General features: G+C 40.0%; 1 protein-coding gene across 1 annotated transcript in view; it reads right to left on the bottom strand.

The window, feature by feature from the left end:
* Positions 1-2,634: 2,634 nt before the first annotated feature.
* The window catches only part of grm1b (glutamate receptor, metabotropic 1b), a 35,034-nt gene continuing 18,587 nt past the window's right edge, over positions 2,635-19,081 (bottom strand). Inside the window, exons 5-9 of the mRNA XM_086157567.1 lie at positions 14,416-14,662; positions 12,688-12,856; positions 11,654-11,780; positions 8,049-8,976; positions 2,635-5,881 (exon numbers count right to left, since the gene is read on the bottom strand). Coding sequence (XP_086013693.1) covers positions 5,068-5,881; positions 8,049-8,976; positions 11,654-11,780; positions 12,688-12,856; positions 14,416-14,662 — 2,285 coding nt within the window. The 3' untranslated portion in view covers positions 2,635-5,067. The remainder of the gene's footprint in view (positions 5,882-8,048; positions 8,977-11,653; positions 11,781-12,687; positions 12,857-14,415; positions 14,663-19,081) is intronic.

Raw genomic sequence — 19,081 nt, 5'->3', positions numbered from 1 at the left:
TAATTGAGGTGTATTTCATTTGTATTAATTCCTTTTTTTAACTTTTAGTTCTAAGTTGGAAGATTATTGTGATCTTGGAATGTCAAATGAAATTATATTTATTATTTTTCGTCGCTCAAAATAACGTCACACTCGCGGAAGTCCCGATTTGCAGATGCTGTGCGCAGAAGTTCAGGAGCAGAAGTCCCATAAACCAGGTAAAATAAATATTTATGAAGATATTTTGCAAATATTTATTTTTTATTGTTTACTGACACAGTGATTTTTTTTTTCCACGATTTTTTTTTAAATTCAGGTCAAGGCTCCGCTACACGCTCTGAAAGCCCAAAGCTCAAAATGAGTTCATTTCTTAAATAAAAGTTAATTTTCTTTGTAATACGTTTTGAATTTCAGAAGCAACACACTACAGCAGGGGGGTCAAACATCCGGCCCGCGGGCCGGAACCTGCCCGCAAGGGGATTCGACCAGGCCCGTAGGATAATTTGAAAGTGAAAAAATGCATAAAAGACAAGGATTTATTTTTTTTTAATTAAGTGCAATTCGAGAATTTTCCGCTAGGAGGCGCACTATTTTGGTCAGAGTAGACGACAATCCGGATCACTGAGACGGACCAATCAGCAGACGTTATCAATGCACCACCTGCTGCTTGTTGTGACGTTGTTTCTACCCTGTTCTCTACCTCCCCGCTACGCCCTCATTAGCCAAAATGTCGTTATCAAAATAGAGAAAAGTAGTTAAAAAGTGTAGAATTTTCAAAGAAAAATGGACTACGTCCTATTTAGTTACGGAGACGCACGGGAAACCTTTGTGCTTAGCGTGTTTGCAACAAGTTTTGGTATTTAAGAAATATCATATACGGCGCCGCTACGAGACTCATCAGAGCGAAAAATATGACAGCTTGCAAAGACGACTGAGAAGAGATAAGATCAACGAATCGCTGGCGGGTCTGAGGAAACAGCGTCCACTTTCACCCAAAGCCGAGAAATCAGTGACGCAGCGGTAAAAGCCAGCTAGCTAATTGCTAGCGAATATGTGCAATTTAAAGTTAAGTCACCAGCTTCACTACAAACTAGTATGATGCAACTCCATACATTTTCACTATGTGTTGTTTGAGTATGCATGTTTCATGGATGAAGTTTACACACTTACAGGACAGGTGAATACTCCAATCCTTACACATTTACTTTTTAGTTTGGAGGGTGTAGGCAGGGATTCAATTTAGATTTTATATGCACATGTGTCAATGGTTTAAAAATCCCTTTCTTTATAAGTCTCATTTAATCTTAAAGTGCATTACTATGTTTTTCAATACCAATTACTTGTTAAAGTTTTGTGCCTTTGTACGATCAGTGAGATCTCATGATTCATACATGTGAATGATAGAAGTAAATTGCACTTTTGTCTAAGGAAATATGAGGTGTTTCATGAAATGTTTTTAAAAGGGATTGGTCATTAAATTCCAAGATTTTCTAATGTCCTTGTACTTCTTTACACCAAAACAGAGGAAAGACATGATATTTTGGTTATTTATTGTTGAATATGCTATTATTTTAATGGTCCGGCCCACTTGACATCTACCTAGGCCATATGTGGCCCGCGATGAGAAATGAGTTTGGCACCCCTGCACTATACACTTGTTTATACCAAGTGTAAAGGTAATAAAACGCAATATATACAGTGGTACCTTTATTTTAGACGTCAAAAAGTAATTGCGGCTTCAGTGTTTTCTTTGGTTAAAGGTTGCCGACCCCTGGTTTTGCCCAACAACGCGGCCACAGGCTATCGAACCAGGAATGATCGTTTCCAAGGACAAAGTTGTGCTAAATGCTAAATGTGTTAAAATGCTATGCAACAAATGAGAAGCCAATAAATAAAATATCGTTTCCATGGATAACATGGATAACAATAACACGCATTGCGTTCATTGGAGATCCTGAACATCAGCTAATTGCTCAAATCTTGAGTTGCTTTTTTTTTTTGTCTCTTGCTGTAAAAATATCAAACAATTGTTCTCAGTCGCAGCGGGCTCAAGGAATGAAGTCATTTCTGCTTTTCTGTTTCTGCCGGCCGCAAGGTCGCTTTTAATGATGTTCATGGACGAAACCGCGATAACGTCACGCTCAGCTGTTTTCGAGACGACCTTGTTGTAGATTATTATAATGGCGCTTATTTTCTTTTATGAAAACATTTATAACCATGAGCTCAATGCTGGCTTTCTTCACTTCTGAGCCGCCTGTCATTAAAGTCCACATTAGCGCCGACCTGCCAGCCCGCTGCCGCACAACTTCATCAAAAACACACACACACACACACACTGATTCATAATCCCCCGTTGTGTATTTGTCATCCTCTCCCTATAAAATGCATTTATGGTCGTCTTTTCGAAACCCGAATAACAGTTTGGGTGCAGAGCGAAAACCCGGTTGGGTTTATTGAGTTCGTGTTTGTGTGTTTATTTTTTGCCGGTTGTGTGTCGTTCAATGCAGTCGGTTGGCTTTCACATTCTGTTTTTGTTTCTGAAGCCGTAAACCTTTGACCTTTCGAAAAGTTACCGCTGCAGGCTGACCAAGACTGGACGACCGCAGGGATGGTTTTTTTTTTTTTTTTTTTTACCACGAACAACAGGAGACAAAAAGCATAAAAATATTTAATTTACTCCAGTCAGACAATGTCCTTTCAAATGCTCAACAATGAATAGTGTTTAAAACTGCAGACTTAATCTATACCGCACCGTATATGTCAGGCCGCAAGTAGCTTATTCAGAATATTAAAGATAACAGGAGCACTTTATCACATTTTACAGCTTACTTGTCAGTGTACACAACTGCACAATAGAAGCATACACATCTAATGAATTCACTCTAATACTGTCATGTATATAATGCATATTTCCCCCAAATACCCAAATATAATACATACAGTAATTCATACATTCACCAAACAAAGAGTATCTATGCCATTTAAAAAGCACAATATTCTATATAGCTATGAAATTAGATGCGTACTTATAAAATATACAAATGCGAGACTTGTTTATGGTGCATTTCAAGAGCATTGTACGACTTAAATATACAAAAGAATGAAAAACATGGCACTTGGACGTGGAACTTTGCTACATTCGTGATACGGTCCGATTTCCCGGTCTGTACCGTATCCGTCGAACGTCAAGGTTTTATGTCGGCTGCCGTTTCACATTTAAAAATTCCCTACGCGGTTATTTTATATTCTGCATTTTCTGCCTCGAGGAACGGTTTCAGTTTTTAATAAAATTTGTTTTTTTTCAGCTGAGAATCAGACAGGAGGATAAACACCACAACTCATACCTGTGCAGGGTTTTATGAGCAAGCTTGAAATTTGCAATTTGGGAACCTGAGATGTAAGTCAGGGGTGTCAGACGCTCAGATAAATATTTGTGTTTATGCGCCCCGCGCTTTTTTTTTCTCACATCTGGGGGTTTTATACAGTGGGTTTCAAAAATAAAAAAAACAGGCAAATAAAAAATGAAAAAGTAACTTTTTTGCTCCAAAATTTGAAAACGAAATGACTTTTGGATGAGAAAACATCTGGTGACATTGTTAAAACGATCTATTCTTATTTCTATAAAAAACAAAAAAAACAATAGCAAAAAAAAAAAAAAGGCGAAATTAAAAAGATTGATTTGATAACCAGAATAGCCTTGTAAACATTATACCTCCTCTTTTACATGCTAACAATACATTTTCTAAATCCCACCGTGACAACAATATTTTCAGGGTGTCATTTCATCAATTCTTTTTTTAATATTCATTTTTAATATTAATTCATCATGTATTTTTTTAAGAGGAACAGTTCATTACATAAACAAAGAGAAACTGTATCATAAGAATAAGAATAAGAACAACTTATAATAATAAATATAATAAAATAATAAATAAATAAATAAATAAATACATAAATAATAATATAATAAATAAATAACATAATAAATAATAAATAATAGTAGATATTCGGGATATTCCTGAAACACATTCCGCATGACAAAGACTGGCCACTAAAATAAGTCCAGATTTCCGCCGACATGGGAATTTTAGTACCGATGTATGTAGGTTGAGTGTGTGTGTGTGTGTGTGTGTGCGTGTGTGTGTGTGTGAATGGGATTTTTCAGTCCAAAAAAGAAAAAGAAAAGGAAGCGCAGCACTTTGCAAAGAGGCTTTTACCGTTTCAACTTCACAAGATCTACTGTCCGGCTTCCTTTTTACAAATATGAGCATGTTCTTCATCTCTGTCAGGCTCGTAGGTAAACAAAGCAAGTATTTACTAAAATCTTGTGCGATGACATGAAACCGCAATTTTTTTTTTCCTATACAAAAAAAATTACCCCTATTTTGTGACTTTATAAAATACTTTATCGATTTTTTTTTTTTTTTTTTTTTTTTTTTACATACAAACTAGGTTCAACATCAAGTTTTAGAAAAGAAGTCATCTGCTTGTTCCGTCCCTTATTGATCAAATAAATCTATTTAAATGATTATTAATGTTAGCACTCACACGGATGGTCGTAACTGTTTCTCTCACAAGCGGACGTCCTAGTTTATTATCGAAGTTTATGGTAGCATAGTACGATACCGTACGTTTGTAATAGTTCGTAATGTTTGTAATGTTTATAGGCAACGTCTAAAAGAGCTTGAACAGGGTTCTCACACGTCCCGGAAAACCTGGGAACTCGTAAAATACGCGTGTAGAAATACACTTCAACAGTGTATTTCTAGAAACGATTGTCTCTTGTACATTTCGATCAAGAGGGTCCAATTTCCGAATGAATATCGTGTTTAATCGGTGTAATGGTTAGAAAAGGCCGACCTCATCTGAGCTCGTCCGCGGGGAGGGGCGTTAGCATTTAGCGCCAGCTAGACTGTCGGTGAATATGACCTTGAAAAAGTCCCGTAAAACAACGGGGACCCAGTTAAAAACGCGGCGCCTCATTACTCACTAACGAAAGCGGGGGAAAAAAAAAAAAAAAAAAAAAAAACACAGGTCAGACTACAAAATGAGACGTTCCTCTGCGATATTGTACAGTTCGTAGAAAGCTCACAGAGTCGAGGAGCTCTGCTTGAAGTCTCTGAGGATGACCGAAGCGTACGTCAGATTCGGAGGCGTGCACAAGATGGACTCGGACACGGGCGAGTTGGGGAAGGGACGATCTCGAAACGGGGAGGGAGGCATCAGCGCCAGAGATTCCTCCGCGGCCGGTTTGACCCGAACCGGCTCCTCGTCCTCCGGGATCCGGCCGTCGTTACACAAGTAGCCCCGGAGGAGGCCGAAATGCTCGTTCTCCATCTCCTCCTCCAGAGGGGAGTTTGGCTCGTCGTTAAAGGCGTGGAGGTGCGAGGGCAGGACGGGTTCCCGCTGGATCATGTGGGCCTGGTGGTACACCGGCATGCCGCTGCTCGCGCGCTGCGGCGCGCTAATCGCGTTATTTAACTCGAGGACGTCGCGGCGGGACTTTCCCCCGACCTCCTCCTGCAGGTTCTCCAGAACGACATGTTGGGGGACGATGCTATTTTGCTGCAGATGTTCAGGAGCGTAAAGCTCCACCTCCCCGACCACGTCCTTCGAGAGGCCGCCGGCGGGCGTTTGCCCGCGCGCCGTCATGGGGGGAGGGTTGTACATGACGGGTTCGCCCTCGTCCTCCTCAGCCACGTTATACAAGGTCTTTGTGCTGAGGTCTGAGAATTCCAGGGCTGTGTTTTGGTAGGTATTAGTTAATGGTTTGATGACGGCCATCTGATTGGAACCTGCTTCCTGTTTCTTCACATGCACTGACAGTCTGTGCCACATGTGATCCCCTTTTGGAGGATGTCTTGCACCTGGTTCAGACCATGACACAGACTTTCCATTAGAACTATGAAAACAATAAAGACGACTGTTACTTCACAGGAACCCAGAAAAGTGAAGACAAAGAAACAGCGTTTCTGGTTCGTGTAAAAAAATCAGTCAAGCTCGTTCCGATGTCCGGCGCCATCGAAAATCGCGCCGAACTTTCGCACAACTTCGGCCGCTCGATGTTCTGTCGGTTGTTGCCGAGCAGCGTTGTAGTTCTAGCTAAAAGTCCCAACGCCGCCTGTTTGTCCGCGGAGACGAAACCAACGGCCGACGGATCTCGAAACGAAACGACGGTAAGTCAAACCCGTGGCTGATCCATCCGTCGCGGACAAAACACAAGAAACTACTCGACTTCGGAGTTTGTTTTTGTTCGCCTCAATTAACCGACGAAATAGTGATGTGTCGTTCGCGAACTTGACGGCTTTGTTAGCCGGCTCTTTGAAGTGAGCGACGGGAGCCGGCTCCCCACCAATCAGGAGCCGGCTCCCCCACCAATCAGGAGCCGGCTCCCTTCAAGACGCACGTGATTGGTCAATATGCGTGGCTTTGTCTCTGTGCACATGGTGTTTCTCCATCCCAATCTTCAGTAGAGACTGCTGATGTTTTTCTTTTTGTTTTACACATTTTAATTTATATTTTTTGCATGTTTTTCAGGAGTTCTGTGTCTGAATTGGTTAAAAGTTGATGGGTAAATAGTTCAAAGTTCTTGTATTTTCTCGTTTATTTATAGCACTGAAGAGTTAATATTTAATTTATTTTTAATTTTTGATTGGTTTATTCTGTTGTTTTGCATTTTTTTCAGGGATTCTGTGTTGTTTGACTTTAAATTTGTTGAGTGTATAAAAAGCTAAAATTGTTTTGTATTTAATAATTTATTATTTGTAGATCTGTAAATATTTAATTCATTTTTTTGCGTGTTTTTCAGGAGTTCTGTGTTGTTTCAGTCTGAATTGGTTAAAAGTTGATGGGTAAATAGTTCAAAGTTCTTGTATTTTATAGTTTATTTATAGCACTGAAGAGTTAATATTTAATTTATTTTCAATTTTTGATTATTTTATTTTGTTGTTTTGCATTGTTTTCAGGGATTCTGTGTTGTTGGTTGACTAAACTTGTTGAGTGTATAAAAAGCTAAATTTGTTTTGTATTTTATAATTTATTTTTTGTAGATCTGTATATATTTTAATTAATATTTTGTGTGTTTTTCAGGGATCCTGTGTTTCACCTTAAATTTGTTACGTATAAAAAAGCTAAAAGTTCATTCTTGTATTTCATAGTTTATTTGTTGTTACACTGCAAAGTAGATATTTTTAATTTACATTTTGTTGAGTCGCGTGTTTTTCAGGGATTCTGTGTTGCTTGACTTTAAAGTTGCTGAGTATAAAAAGTTTAAATGAGTCAAAAGTTCACTGTAGAGTGAAAAAAATAAAGGCTATTATAACATAGTAGTATAATACATTTTTTTAAAATTATTTATTCATTCATTTTGTGCATGATGTTACATTATTATTGGTAATATGTCGATTAACCCTTGTATTGTCTTGCGGGTCAAAAGTGACCCACTATCATGTTTAGCTGTAGAAAAAACACCTTAACCTGTTTTTTTTCCAACTTGAAATTTTATGACTTTTCCTGAAGAGACCCCATAATTAGAAAAAATGATACTTCTTTTTTGTTTTTCCGTTTCCATAAGTGGCTGTACACCACTAGGGTGCAAAGATTGTCTTATGGGTCATTTTTGACCCGTAGGACAAGGAAAGTAAACACAATGTTAAGATCGCACGAGGGTTAAAGCAACAAAAAAAATCTGAAGAGCCGTTTGGGAGCCGAAAGAGCCGGCTCTCCAAAAAAAAAAAAAAAGAGCCGGAATTCCCATCGCTACGACGAAACAAACAAAATATAATCACCTCGCCATATAATTGAAGTAAAGCTAATTTGCTAACCTAGCTAGCGAACGATGGCAGATTTAAAACTTTACGCGACTCGGTTGTGCGGAAGTTTCGAAGGCGCCCCGATACTTGGCTCGTGTCCCTTCGCACGCAGAGATGCTTGTTTTTCCAACTCGCCAACAGACCTAAATCCGCTATGAGGTTGAATACGGGTGGTTCCCTTTGAGAGTGATTACAGTAAAACCAGCATCCCTGAGGTGCAGCGGGAGCAAGACTCGTAGACTCAATTAACGGACCTACCTGCCGTTCTCCGTGTTCTTCTTCCTCTTGAACATGTTGAGCAGGCTGTTGCTTCTGCAGGCGATTTTGCCGTCGCCGACGTGCATGCGGACGGCGTCGGAGGTGGTGAAAGCGCTGCGGACGTTTCGCTCGGGTTTGGCGATGATGATGTACATCTTCGGCGTGAACATGCATCCCAGGGCCACCGTCACGCTCAGGCTGACGGAGAAAGACGTGGTGATGATCTTGTAGTTGCTGCCGAAGTATATGGGCACGAACGCCAGCCAGATGATGCACGTGGTGTACATGGTGAAGGCGATGTATTTGGCTTCGTTGAAATTGGCCGGGACGTTGCGAGTCTTGAAGGCGTAGTACGTGCAGCTCATGATGAGCAAGCCGTTGTAGCCCAGCGGGGCCACCACGCCGACGTTGCTGGTGTTGCAGATGAGAAAGACCTCTCTGATGCTGGGGTAGGACTTGACGGGCTCCGGAGGCTCCATGATGATGAGAGTGACCTCCAGAGTGAGCTGGACGCTGATCAGGATGAAGGCGATGACCACCTGAGCCCACGCGCTCATGAACCTGGGCTTCCTGGTGCAGATCTTCTTCTTGCTGCCGGCCAGGATGCGGGCGATGCGGTTGGTTTTGGTCACCAGGGCGGAGTAGCACATGGCCGCCGAGAGTCCGACGAGCAGCCTCTGGAGGTAGCAGGAGGCCACGGTGGGGCGAGCGATCAGGGTGAAGGGGCAAAGGTAGCCGAGGAAGATCCCGGCCAGGATGATGTAGCAGAGCTCCCGGCTGGAGGACTTCACCACCGGAGTGTCTCGGTACAAGACGAAGATGAAGGTGACGAAGGACGTGACCAGGATGCCGAGGCAGGAGAAAACCACCTGGATGATGGACTCCGGGTTGCTCCACTCCAGGTAGCGCAGGGGGATCGGCTCGCAGCCTGAAAAAAACACAAGTAAATGAGAATTTTCAGTTCATATTTAATTTAATTTAATTTAATTTAATTCAATTCAACTTTGTTTTATTTTATTTTATTTCATTTTATTTTATCTTATTTAATTTTTTTTTGTTTTGTTTTGTTTATTTTATTTTATTTCGTTTCATTTTATTTCATTGCATTTTGTTTGTTTTGTTTTGTTTTGTCTTATTTTATTATATTTTATTTTGTTTTATTTTATTTTATTGTGTTTTATTTGTTTCGTTTGTTTTGTTTTGTTTTATTTTATTTTATTTTATTTTATTTTATTTCATTTTATTTTATTTTATTGTGTTTTGTCTTATTTTATTTTATTTTATTTTATTGTGTTTTGTTTGTTTTGTTTTGCCATATTTTAGTTTTTTTTTTTTTTTTTAATTCTATTTCATTTTATTAACATGCATAATACATGTAATATTCATAATATATATATAAACTGCTCAGAAAAATTAAGGGACCACTAAAATTACATATCCTAGATCTAAATGAATGAAATTACTCCACACCAGTTAATGCAGGGGGATCGGCTCGCAGCCTGACAAAAACAAGTATATGAAAATTTTCAGTTCATATTTAACCTAATTTAATTTAATTTTTTTTTTTAAATTGTATTTTATTTCATTATCATGCATATTACATGTTATATTCATAATATATAGATATACACTCACTGCTCAAAAAAATTAAGGGAACACTAAAATAACACATCCTAGATCTGAATGAATGAAATATTCATATACATATATTGTATTGTATATATTGTGTATATATATACAAGATATATTGTGATTGACTACTCGCATGATATCATGCCTTTATTCGATCACAAAAAATGTCAGCACTTGGGGTATAAATGAACACATTTAGAGGAAAAAAAAACATCCAAATATGTGTTTCGCACGGGATAAATCACATCCCCGGATTTTTCTCCCAGGATGCTTAAAAGACTCCAATGCATCTCAGCCTTTGAAAATACAGTAAAGTCTCAAAGTAGGTTTTTAGCTCAACTATAAATAAACCCCCCTTCTAGTCAGCCACGGCCGGCTGGGCTCCGGCCAACGTTGGAGGGGGGCAACACGGCAGGACAAAGTAAATCATCCGACGGATCTAAATAAAATCTCCTTATCTGCCACTTTTGAAAATCGCAGTGTCCGATTCCAAGGCCTCCTTTTTCATCGCGGCGATAAAATAAAGCGAACGCCGAAAAATCGTTTCCGTGTCGACGGCGGTTCCTTCTCTCGCCGTGTCCGGAGAAAAAAAGCGGTCCTGTTTGGAAAGTGTCTCGTCTTTGAGCCGCACAGAAGGGTTTCTGAAAGTGGGCCACGGGAACGCCGAGAAAAGCCGGGCCGCCATTGGGCCGCCATTGGGCCGCCATCGGGCCGCCATCGGGACGACCGGCGGGGACGATGAATGGCTCTCAGGTGTCACGGGAAAGCGATGAAAATAGGACGGAGCGGGTTTATGGGCAGAAAAATCTTGGCAGGACAAACTGTACTGTAGTGCAATGGAGGAGGACAACTTTAAAAAAAAAAAAAAAAACAAAAACGCAATAAAGCGAAGGAAGATGCTCTTTTTTTTATTTATTTTTTAGTGTTTTCTTTCAAAATCTGTAGACGTTGACCGACGCCGTGTCTTATATCCGTCTTACACGTTCCTGGTCGTCCACGTCAGGGTGAATTCTCGTCGAAATCATCGTTTTGTTGCGACTGGGGTTGAATTTCTTCGCTCGAAGATGTTTCGGCAAGAAATTTTACACATTTTTTTTTTTTTTTTTAATCTTTTTTATTCTTACACATCTTACACAATTATTATTATTACACAGGATTGTCTCAGAAAATGAGAATATTGTGATAAAGTTCTTCTGTAATGCAATTACAAAAACAAAAATGTCATACAGTCTGGATTTATTACAAATCGACTAAAATATTGCAAGCCTTTTATTATTTTAATATTGCTGATTATGGCTTACATCTTAAAAAAAACTCAAAAATCCTATCTCAAAATATTAGCGTATCATGAAAAAATCATTTTTGTTTTTTTTTAATTGCAATACAGAAGATAAAGAACGTTATCACAACATTCTAATTTTCTGACAGAGTCCTGCATATTATATTATACAATTATTGGGTTGTTTTGCTGTTTTTTTCCATTCTGTTGTCTATTCTTATCCTTGATGTTGCCATTATTGTTATTTTTCTATTAATTTGTGTGTGTCTTTTGTTATCATATAATTTTCTGTCTATTTTTATTCATATTTTTCATATTTATTGATCTTTTACGCTGCTGTGACGAAAGAATAAAGTTTATCTTATCTTATTAAGCTAGATAATCAAATAATATGGATGAATAGGTCAGTGGTAATTTTTATGGAAATTATATTTAGGAATTCAATTTGTTGCGATAGCATTTATTTGAAACAAATATTCTTAGCTCGATTAATGTGCATTTGTTTTTATTCTTGTTTGTCACCAAATCTCATTTTGACATTTTTGCGATTTTCAACTGGGACACTTCAGGGTGAGTCCGGAACTTCTGCAACAAGGCACCTTTTATTTTTCCTAAATAGCCTTAATAGCGCGGCCCAAATATTATCTTAACTGATGTATATTAAAATAAGAAGAGGGATCCAGGACGAGCGTACCTTCCAGTTCTCTGTCGGGCCACCAGCCGAGCTCGCAGGCTTTGCACGTGAACTCGTCCTGCACAAACTCATTGTCTTTGCAGGCGGTGCAGATCCAGCAGCAGCTCACCTCCCCCTTCCTGATCACCTGGTTCGACCAAAGATCGGGCGATAACGATCAATACCGCACCCTCTCTCGTGTAGAAACGACAGAAAATACTGCCGTCAAACATGATTTTTGAGCATATTGACATTTTCTACGGATAATATCAATGATATTCTGTATCCTGCATTCTGTTATCTACTTCTACCCTTGTTGTTGTCTATCGTTGTCGTCATTTTGGTTCGTAGAAGACGATTTTAATGGTTTTAGTGCGCAGGAGGAAGACCGAGATAGCGATCGGCTGGAGTAGGACAAAGCGGGGATGGAAAATGGATGGACTTTCTTATTTATTATTCATCCTTTTCGTCAACCGTGTTACAGGCTGTGCTTGGAAAACAGCGTTTCCAGTACGTATTGGTGGATGTTACCGGTACGTATTTAATTAAAAGTAAAAAAAAAAAAGTTTCTGCGTAAATATCTCATGTTACAATGTGGACAAGTGCGGCCTATATATGCACACATATTCATGTAGTTATTTTTAGCTGGTGCGGCTTATATTCAGGTGCGCCCTATAGTCCAGAAATTAAGGCAGTCATTCTAATTGACTCAAACAGATGGTCAGCCATGTCAGGAGAACTTCTCTTTATCGCAAGAGGTGCATGAATGTAGCTAGAAAACGTCCAGAACTTCCTCCTGCGCGCTAAAACAAATAAAATCGTCTTCTTCAGTGTCGGCATTGAACGGCCTCACGGGTATTTCGTTGGTCGGATGTGATGAGCCCAAGGGAAGAGGGTACAACATGGACACCAGCTGCGTTTAGACAAGCGTGACCTATATATTTGTTTATTTTTAGCCGGCGCGGCTTGTATTCAGGCGCGCTCAACAGTTCGGAAATTACGGTATGTATATTTAATCCTAGGTGGAGCTGCGAGGCCACATGATTTGTCCTAACCTTGATCTCTCCCTTGGAGCAGGGCTCGCTGCACACTGAGCGGACCATGTTGCTACGGTTCATCTGGATCATGTCGTCGTCGATGCTCAGGATGCCTTCGTGCCAAGAGCCGATGTTGATGTAGTCGTAGACGCCGGGCTCCACGTGCTGGAAGTTCATAATCTCGTACCTGAAGAAACGACGGAAAGTTGCGAGCTGAGAAGGAAAAGCGGGAGTTTCCCCAAAAGGTTGCTTTTCCGGTACCGGCCCTTGGAACTGAAATCCTCAGAAATCGCAGCTTGAACCAATAAGAGTTATTTTGGCCGCGACAAAATCCCAAAGGTAGCTTTGAATGTACGTTGAAGAGCCTGGAGAAACACTACTCCGGCTGAACGAGAAGCAGCGACAAAATATTTAAAGCGTCAAAGAGGCGATACACTTTATGGCCAAATGTATTCGCTCACCCGTCCAAATAATGGGAATCAGGATAGGATGCCACCTGTGCAACAAATCCAGTTGTGAAATTTTTCCAACTGTCAGCTGTATAAGAAAAACATGTTTGGGAACGACGGCAACTCAGCCACGAAGCGGTAGGCCACGTAAACTGACGGAGCGGACGCTTGGGTAGTGCCAAGAGGTTGCCAACTTTCTGCTGAGTCAATCGCTACAGACCTCCAAACTCCACGGGGCCTTCAGATCAACTCAAGAGAGCTTCTTAGAACTGGTTTTCTGCATTGGCTGGGCAGCTGCATCCGAGCCACACATCACCAAAGTGTTGGAGTTTTGGTGTAAAGCACGCCGCCACTGGACTCTAGAGCATTGGGGACGCGTTTTCTGGAGTGACGAATCCGATGGACGAGTCAGGGTTTGGCGGTTGCCAGGAGAACGGTACTTGTCTGACTGCACTGTGCCGAGTGCAAAGTTTGGCGGAGTGGGGATTATGTTTTTGGCCCCTTAGTTCCAGTGAAAGGAACTCTGAAAGCTTCAGCATACCGAGACATTTTGGACAATTCCATGCTCGCAACTTTTCCAACATGACTGTGCACCAGTGCACAAAGCAAGCTCCATGAAGACATGGATGATAGAGTCTGTGGACGAACTTGACCGACCTGACCTCGACCCCCATAGAACACCTTTGGGATGAATTAGAGAATTAGGCCGTCTTGTCCAACATCAGTGTGTGGCCTCACAAATGCACTTGCGTAAGAACGGTCAAAAATTCCCATCAGCACACTCCTGAACCTTGTGGACAGCCTTGCCAGAAGAGTTGAAGCTGTTCTAGCTGCAAAGGGTGAACCCACGTCAGATTAAACTTTATGGATCAGGAATGGGAAGTCACTAGAGTTCTTATGTGAGTCAAGGCAGATCGTGCGGTGGTTTTCATATATTTTTGTCTCCTCGCTGGACAGTTTGGACGTGTCCTTCGATGGACCGACTGGAACGGTACTCTTTTGCGAAACAGTCATGTGAATATTTCCGACGCCAGAAAAACCCAACTATAATACAGCATGAAATCCAAATGTAGGGACGCGATCTATCAATCCCAATCGAACCGTCGACTCAGAAGCACTTTTTGGGTTTTTTTGTTTTTTTTTTTGGGACGTCGTGGCTGAGTTCGGAAGGTCGCAACTTTCAACTCAAAGCACCGACGTGGCGTGAATGTTTCCTCGATCTGGACTTAAATCACAAGATAAAGACTTCAAATTCTGCAGAAATTTAAAAGAAGCGTGTACATGCATGTGAGTCTACCTCCCAGGTGAGTCCCCATTGCGGTCGAACCATATGTCCTCTCCGGAGACGCCGGTAAATGACGTCTTGAGTAGAAAATCCAGCAGGTGGCTTCCGTCGATGGGCTTCATGGCGTCGCAGAGCCCCACGTGGCCGGGGCAAAGGTCAGAGTGCATGTCGTGCAGCCCGTGAGCCATGGCGTAGATGGCGTTGATGACGAATCCCATCTTGCTGTCCTGGACGTAGTTGTCCTCCAGACTTTCGTAACCTGCACCCGTGAGAGCGAAGACTCAGGATCGGCGTACGAAGAAGGGGGGGGGAACTCGGAGGGGGGAGACGGGGGGGGAAAGGAGGGGTCATCGCCGCAAGCGAAAGCATGTCATGTGATGCGGACAAAAAAAAAAAAATTGTTTTTCGGGGGGATTTTTTTTTTTCTAGCATGATGTAACGTATTACAAAGGAGTGATAGGGTGCTGAAGGATACGTTCTAACAGCTGAAAAATCCCGGCAGCTGCGAGACGCTGGCTTCCCTGCCTCTGCAGGGGGGGAGGACGGATTTAAAAGAAATGCAATTCTCGTAAAATGGCGTCGAATAAAACGTTGCTGCCATCACAAGACGATCCATTTCTGCATTCCTGAGACGGGATTCGCTGACTTTGTTTACAAATACGCGGATTTTTTTCGTGTTTCGGCCGAGAATGACGCGGATAAAACCGTTAGAATGCGATCTAAGACCTCGGGATGTGAGCGTAATGATGGAATTGCGCGTTTTATTGTTATTTTATTGTGAAAACGCACCCTATCAGTTCAGTGTAATGCAAGCTAGCAGCACAGTCAGCAGGTTTAGAGCTCAATCATGCATTTGTCGTATTTTCGCTTCTTTCTTTCAACTGGTCGTCTGTCAGAAGCATCAAACAACATCTCAATGTTCAACTTCACGCTTTTTTTTTTTTTTTATTCCAGTTGCCAATCAATTCATTTTAGTCTCTAAAAATGGATGCTGAGATTTTAAAAGTCATTTTAAAGCTGAAAAACAAAGAAATCGCTGAAGCCGATGGTGAACCAATCGGGAATCCGGAAGGATGTGATCAGAGCGAACTCAATTCAAACTTTAATTATACGTACAAAATAAATAGAAATAAATAAATTTGAAAAAACATCTAGGTCATGAAAGAAAAAACTTTTCCTTATATATATATATATAATTAGAAAATAAGCAAGTATCCCCAATTATTTGGGGGATGGGAGGAGAGTGAAAAAATATTGTCAAAAAAAAAAAAAAAAAAAAAAAATTCTGATATCTCTAAATAATTTGCTAATTTAAAAGATATTCCATGAAAAAAATTGAATCGGTTGTTTTTTTTTACGATTAAGCCGAACCTCCGCTGCATTCCCGTGCTTTCCGCAGGATGGGGTTTTAACGTGGCATCGAGCGAGTGAAGTGATTTTCCAGTGAGCCGGATCTTAAACTGATGCTGGAAACAGAAATGAGAGCGCGGGGAAGCTCAGTTTTTTCCTCCGGATCAAGCGGCACTGCCGCGGCACGAGCCCGACTTCAAAACTCGGCGCTCCGAAACGAGGCGGCCGCTATCTTAATCCTTTTCTCCCGCCGAATAATCCGGCTCCGGGATTCTTTCGTTCATCTCCTGACCCCTGAACATCGACGGCGCCTCCTCCTGTGATTCACAGGGTTTTAACCGTGGAGGATTTCTTGCGTAACGACGCTAATGCGCGAGCGTCCTTTACCTTTTGATAACTGAAGGCGATACAAATACAGTGATTCACCGCTTCCTCCTTTTCACCACCTGTCAACCGGGATCTCTTCCAAAAGTTCCCGGTTAATATTTAATTCTAAGGAAATGGAGCGTAACGTGGCGGCTAACCCACAAGTCCTCCCACCCAAATAGGTCATTTGTCCCAAGCCTATGATACCACATATATACTCTAGTTTAGTTAGAAATAAAAACCCTGAGAAGATCCGCAACTGTGGCTGTTCTCGGCCGATAGTTTACGTTCGGAAAACCGACTTACTACTAAACTAGCCTGCTACTTCTTGCTCGCTAATCTTTGTGCGGATATTATCGTATTTGTGGCGTTTCTCTGTCGCCTTTCCTTATTTTCAACCCCGGTTTGATGTCGTAATTCCATTAAAATGCACAGAAGAAGCGCGGTATGACTCTGAGTTCATAGCTATTTTCTTACCCTTAGAAAAATACAATTTGACTCAATAATTGCATTTGCAGAAGGGCAACCTTTGTCTGCAGAGCCGTCCAGTTCTGCAATTCTCAGCGATCCTGCAAACCTCTCATCATCTACGTACAATTTGCACAATTCTGCACAGTAATTTATTTATACATATATTTTTTATTATAATTTAAATTGTATTATTTGTATTTATTATTTATGATTGAACACAGCTTATTCTGATTTTTTTAAAATGTTATTTATTATTAAATAAACAAGGTTTATTCTGATTTATTTATTTATTTATTACTAAATAAATCAAGTTTATTCTGATTTAATTTATGTTTATTTATTTATTTGTCATTAAATAAATAAAATTTATTCAGATTAATTTGTTTATTATTAGATACATTTGATTTATTCTGATTTTTAATTTTATTTAATATTAAATCAATAAAATTTATGCTGATTTATTTATTTATTATCAAATAAATAAAGTTTATACTGATTACATTATATTACGTTTATTTATTTATTTGTTATTAAATTAATAACGTGTATTCGGATTTATTCATTTATTATTAAATAAATATAGTTTATTCAGATTGTTTTAATCCATGTATTTATTTTATTTCTGATTTTTTTTTTTTTTTTTTTTTTTTCTCCTGAGCCTTGCAGATGCAGAGATGATCTTTACACATACCGTACACGGCGGTGATGGTTTTTTTATGAGCACGAGCTAGCGGCTGCGTTTGAATGAAACCATCTTTTTTTTTTTTAAAAAAAAAAAAGGAGAAAAATAAAACAGAAGGGTTCTTTTCCTGGGGGAGATAAAGAAGCCGGTAAAGTAAGCGTTGAAGCTGCCCGCTGCTCGCCGAGCGTCCGATGGGAGCTTCTGGTGATGACCTAGTTTATCAGCTCCTCGGCTCCAGCGCTCTCCTCCCTCGCTGAGCCGCGGAGCTTCACTTATGATGCAATGAAATCATGATGTCAGCAGGCGAGCGGAGGACGTGCTGCCGCCGAGCGCCGCCATCCATCGGACGCGCGACAGCCGAACCCTCCCGCAACAAAATGCGAGTTGAAATAAAGGCAAAAAATCCAAGAGGGCCGTCTTGGGAGACGCCAGCTTCGGCCAGCCGCTTTTGTTTTTTTTTTTGTTTTTTTTTTTCTGCCGCAGCATGCAACGGAAATGTTATTGGGCTGTTTCGTGAGACAGAAAGATAAAGCGTGAGAGTAGAAAGTAAGAGAAGGGAGGCCGGGGACCGAATTGTTGTTTTCTCTCACCGGACTCTGATGCAAGAAACTGGAAGATAACATCCCAATAGCTTCATATATTAGAGGTCAACTGAGATTAATTGAAGAGAAAAGTCATGACGTGTCACACTGAACTTTTTCTGAAAGCACGTGATAGAAACTTAATATCAGTTAACCTCTACGTATATTAAAAAAAAATAAAAATAAAAATACGTGAGGAGCGTTTCCATTCATTCAAGGGGATTAACTCACCGTCCTGGAGTTCTACACAAAATAATAATATAAGATTTTTTTTAAAAAAAAAAAAGCAAACAAGTGACAAAACAGCCAATAATCGACACTTATGAGGAAGAAAATAACACTCTAATAACTGTATATAAAACCTGACGTTAATGAGAATTAAGCTTCAATCTAACTAGAGTAAAAAAGACAAATAAAGTGCAAATGGTAGAAATCAATTCATTTGAAATAAAAACCAACACAAACAAATGGTTTTCCATTTTTGCCGCATGCATCGTTTTATATTTACCCTTTATGTTTTCATTTTTATAAGCTTAGCCAAGGCATAACACTTATAATCATATGGGATGTTGGAAAAAAATAAAAATAAAAAAAAGACGTTTCTCGATACACGCCAAATATTGAAACATGTCCGTTCCGATAATCCAGCTGGGATTTGAGTTGAAATTGATCGTTAGCAAAAATCTTCATGGTTATTTCAAATTTAACACCGCTAGCATAAAGTCAGTGCGACAGCGACCGTTATTTAACAATAACTTAATAAAATACGCGATAATAATGCGATTGAAATATTGTCCATGTCAATGTTACGGTACCAGTTTTGTTAAAAAAAATCCCTTTTTTTTTTTTAATCTTTAAAACACTTTTATGTTTACATCTGAGCGTTGCGTTTCTTTTAAAGCAACCTAAAGCACCTTGACGGACATTTTTGGACATGTTTGAATGTTTCGGGTGTATAAGACGACATATATATATATATACACATATATTTAACACACACACGTGTGAGAGGTGAGTAAAAATACACAGCGGAAACATGCTTTGTTTCCGGAAACCAGGAAAAATAAAAAATGAAAATAAAAAAAAAAGGAAAAATGCATTCATAACGTTGTGCCTTTGCAAATGAGAAGGGGGTTTAATTTACCTAGGTCATCATCCTCTGAAAGGCCAAGAGTCACAGAAATGAACGATACGGAAGAAAAATAAGTGTTACAGGTTTGACCTGGAG

Source organism: Fistularia commersonii, chromosome 1, assembly GCF_037954325.1.
Source record: "Fistularia commersonii isolate RoL2024-O1a breed Wild chromosome 1, RoL_Fcom_v1.0, whole genome shotgun sequence".
Taxonomy (NCBI): Eukaryota; Metazoa; Chordata; class Actinopteri; order Syngnathiformes; family Fistulariidae; genus Fistularia; species Fistularia commersonii.
This window is presented reverse-complemented; position numbering and strand designations above follow the sequence as displayed.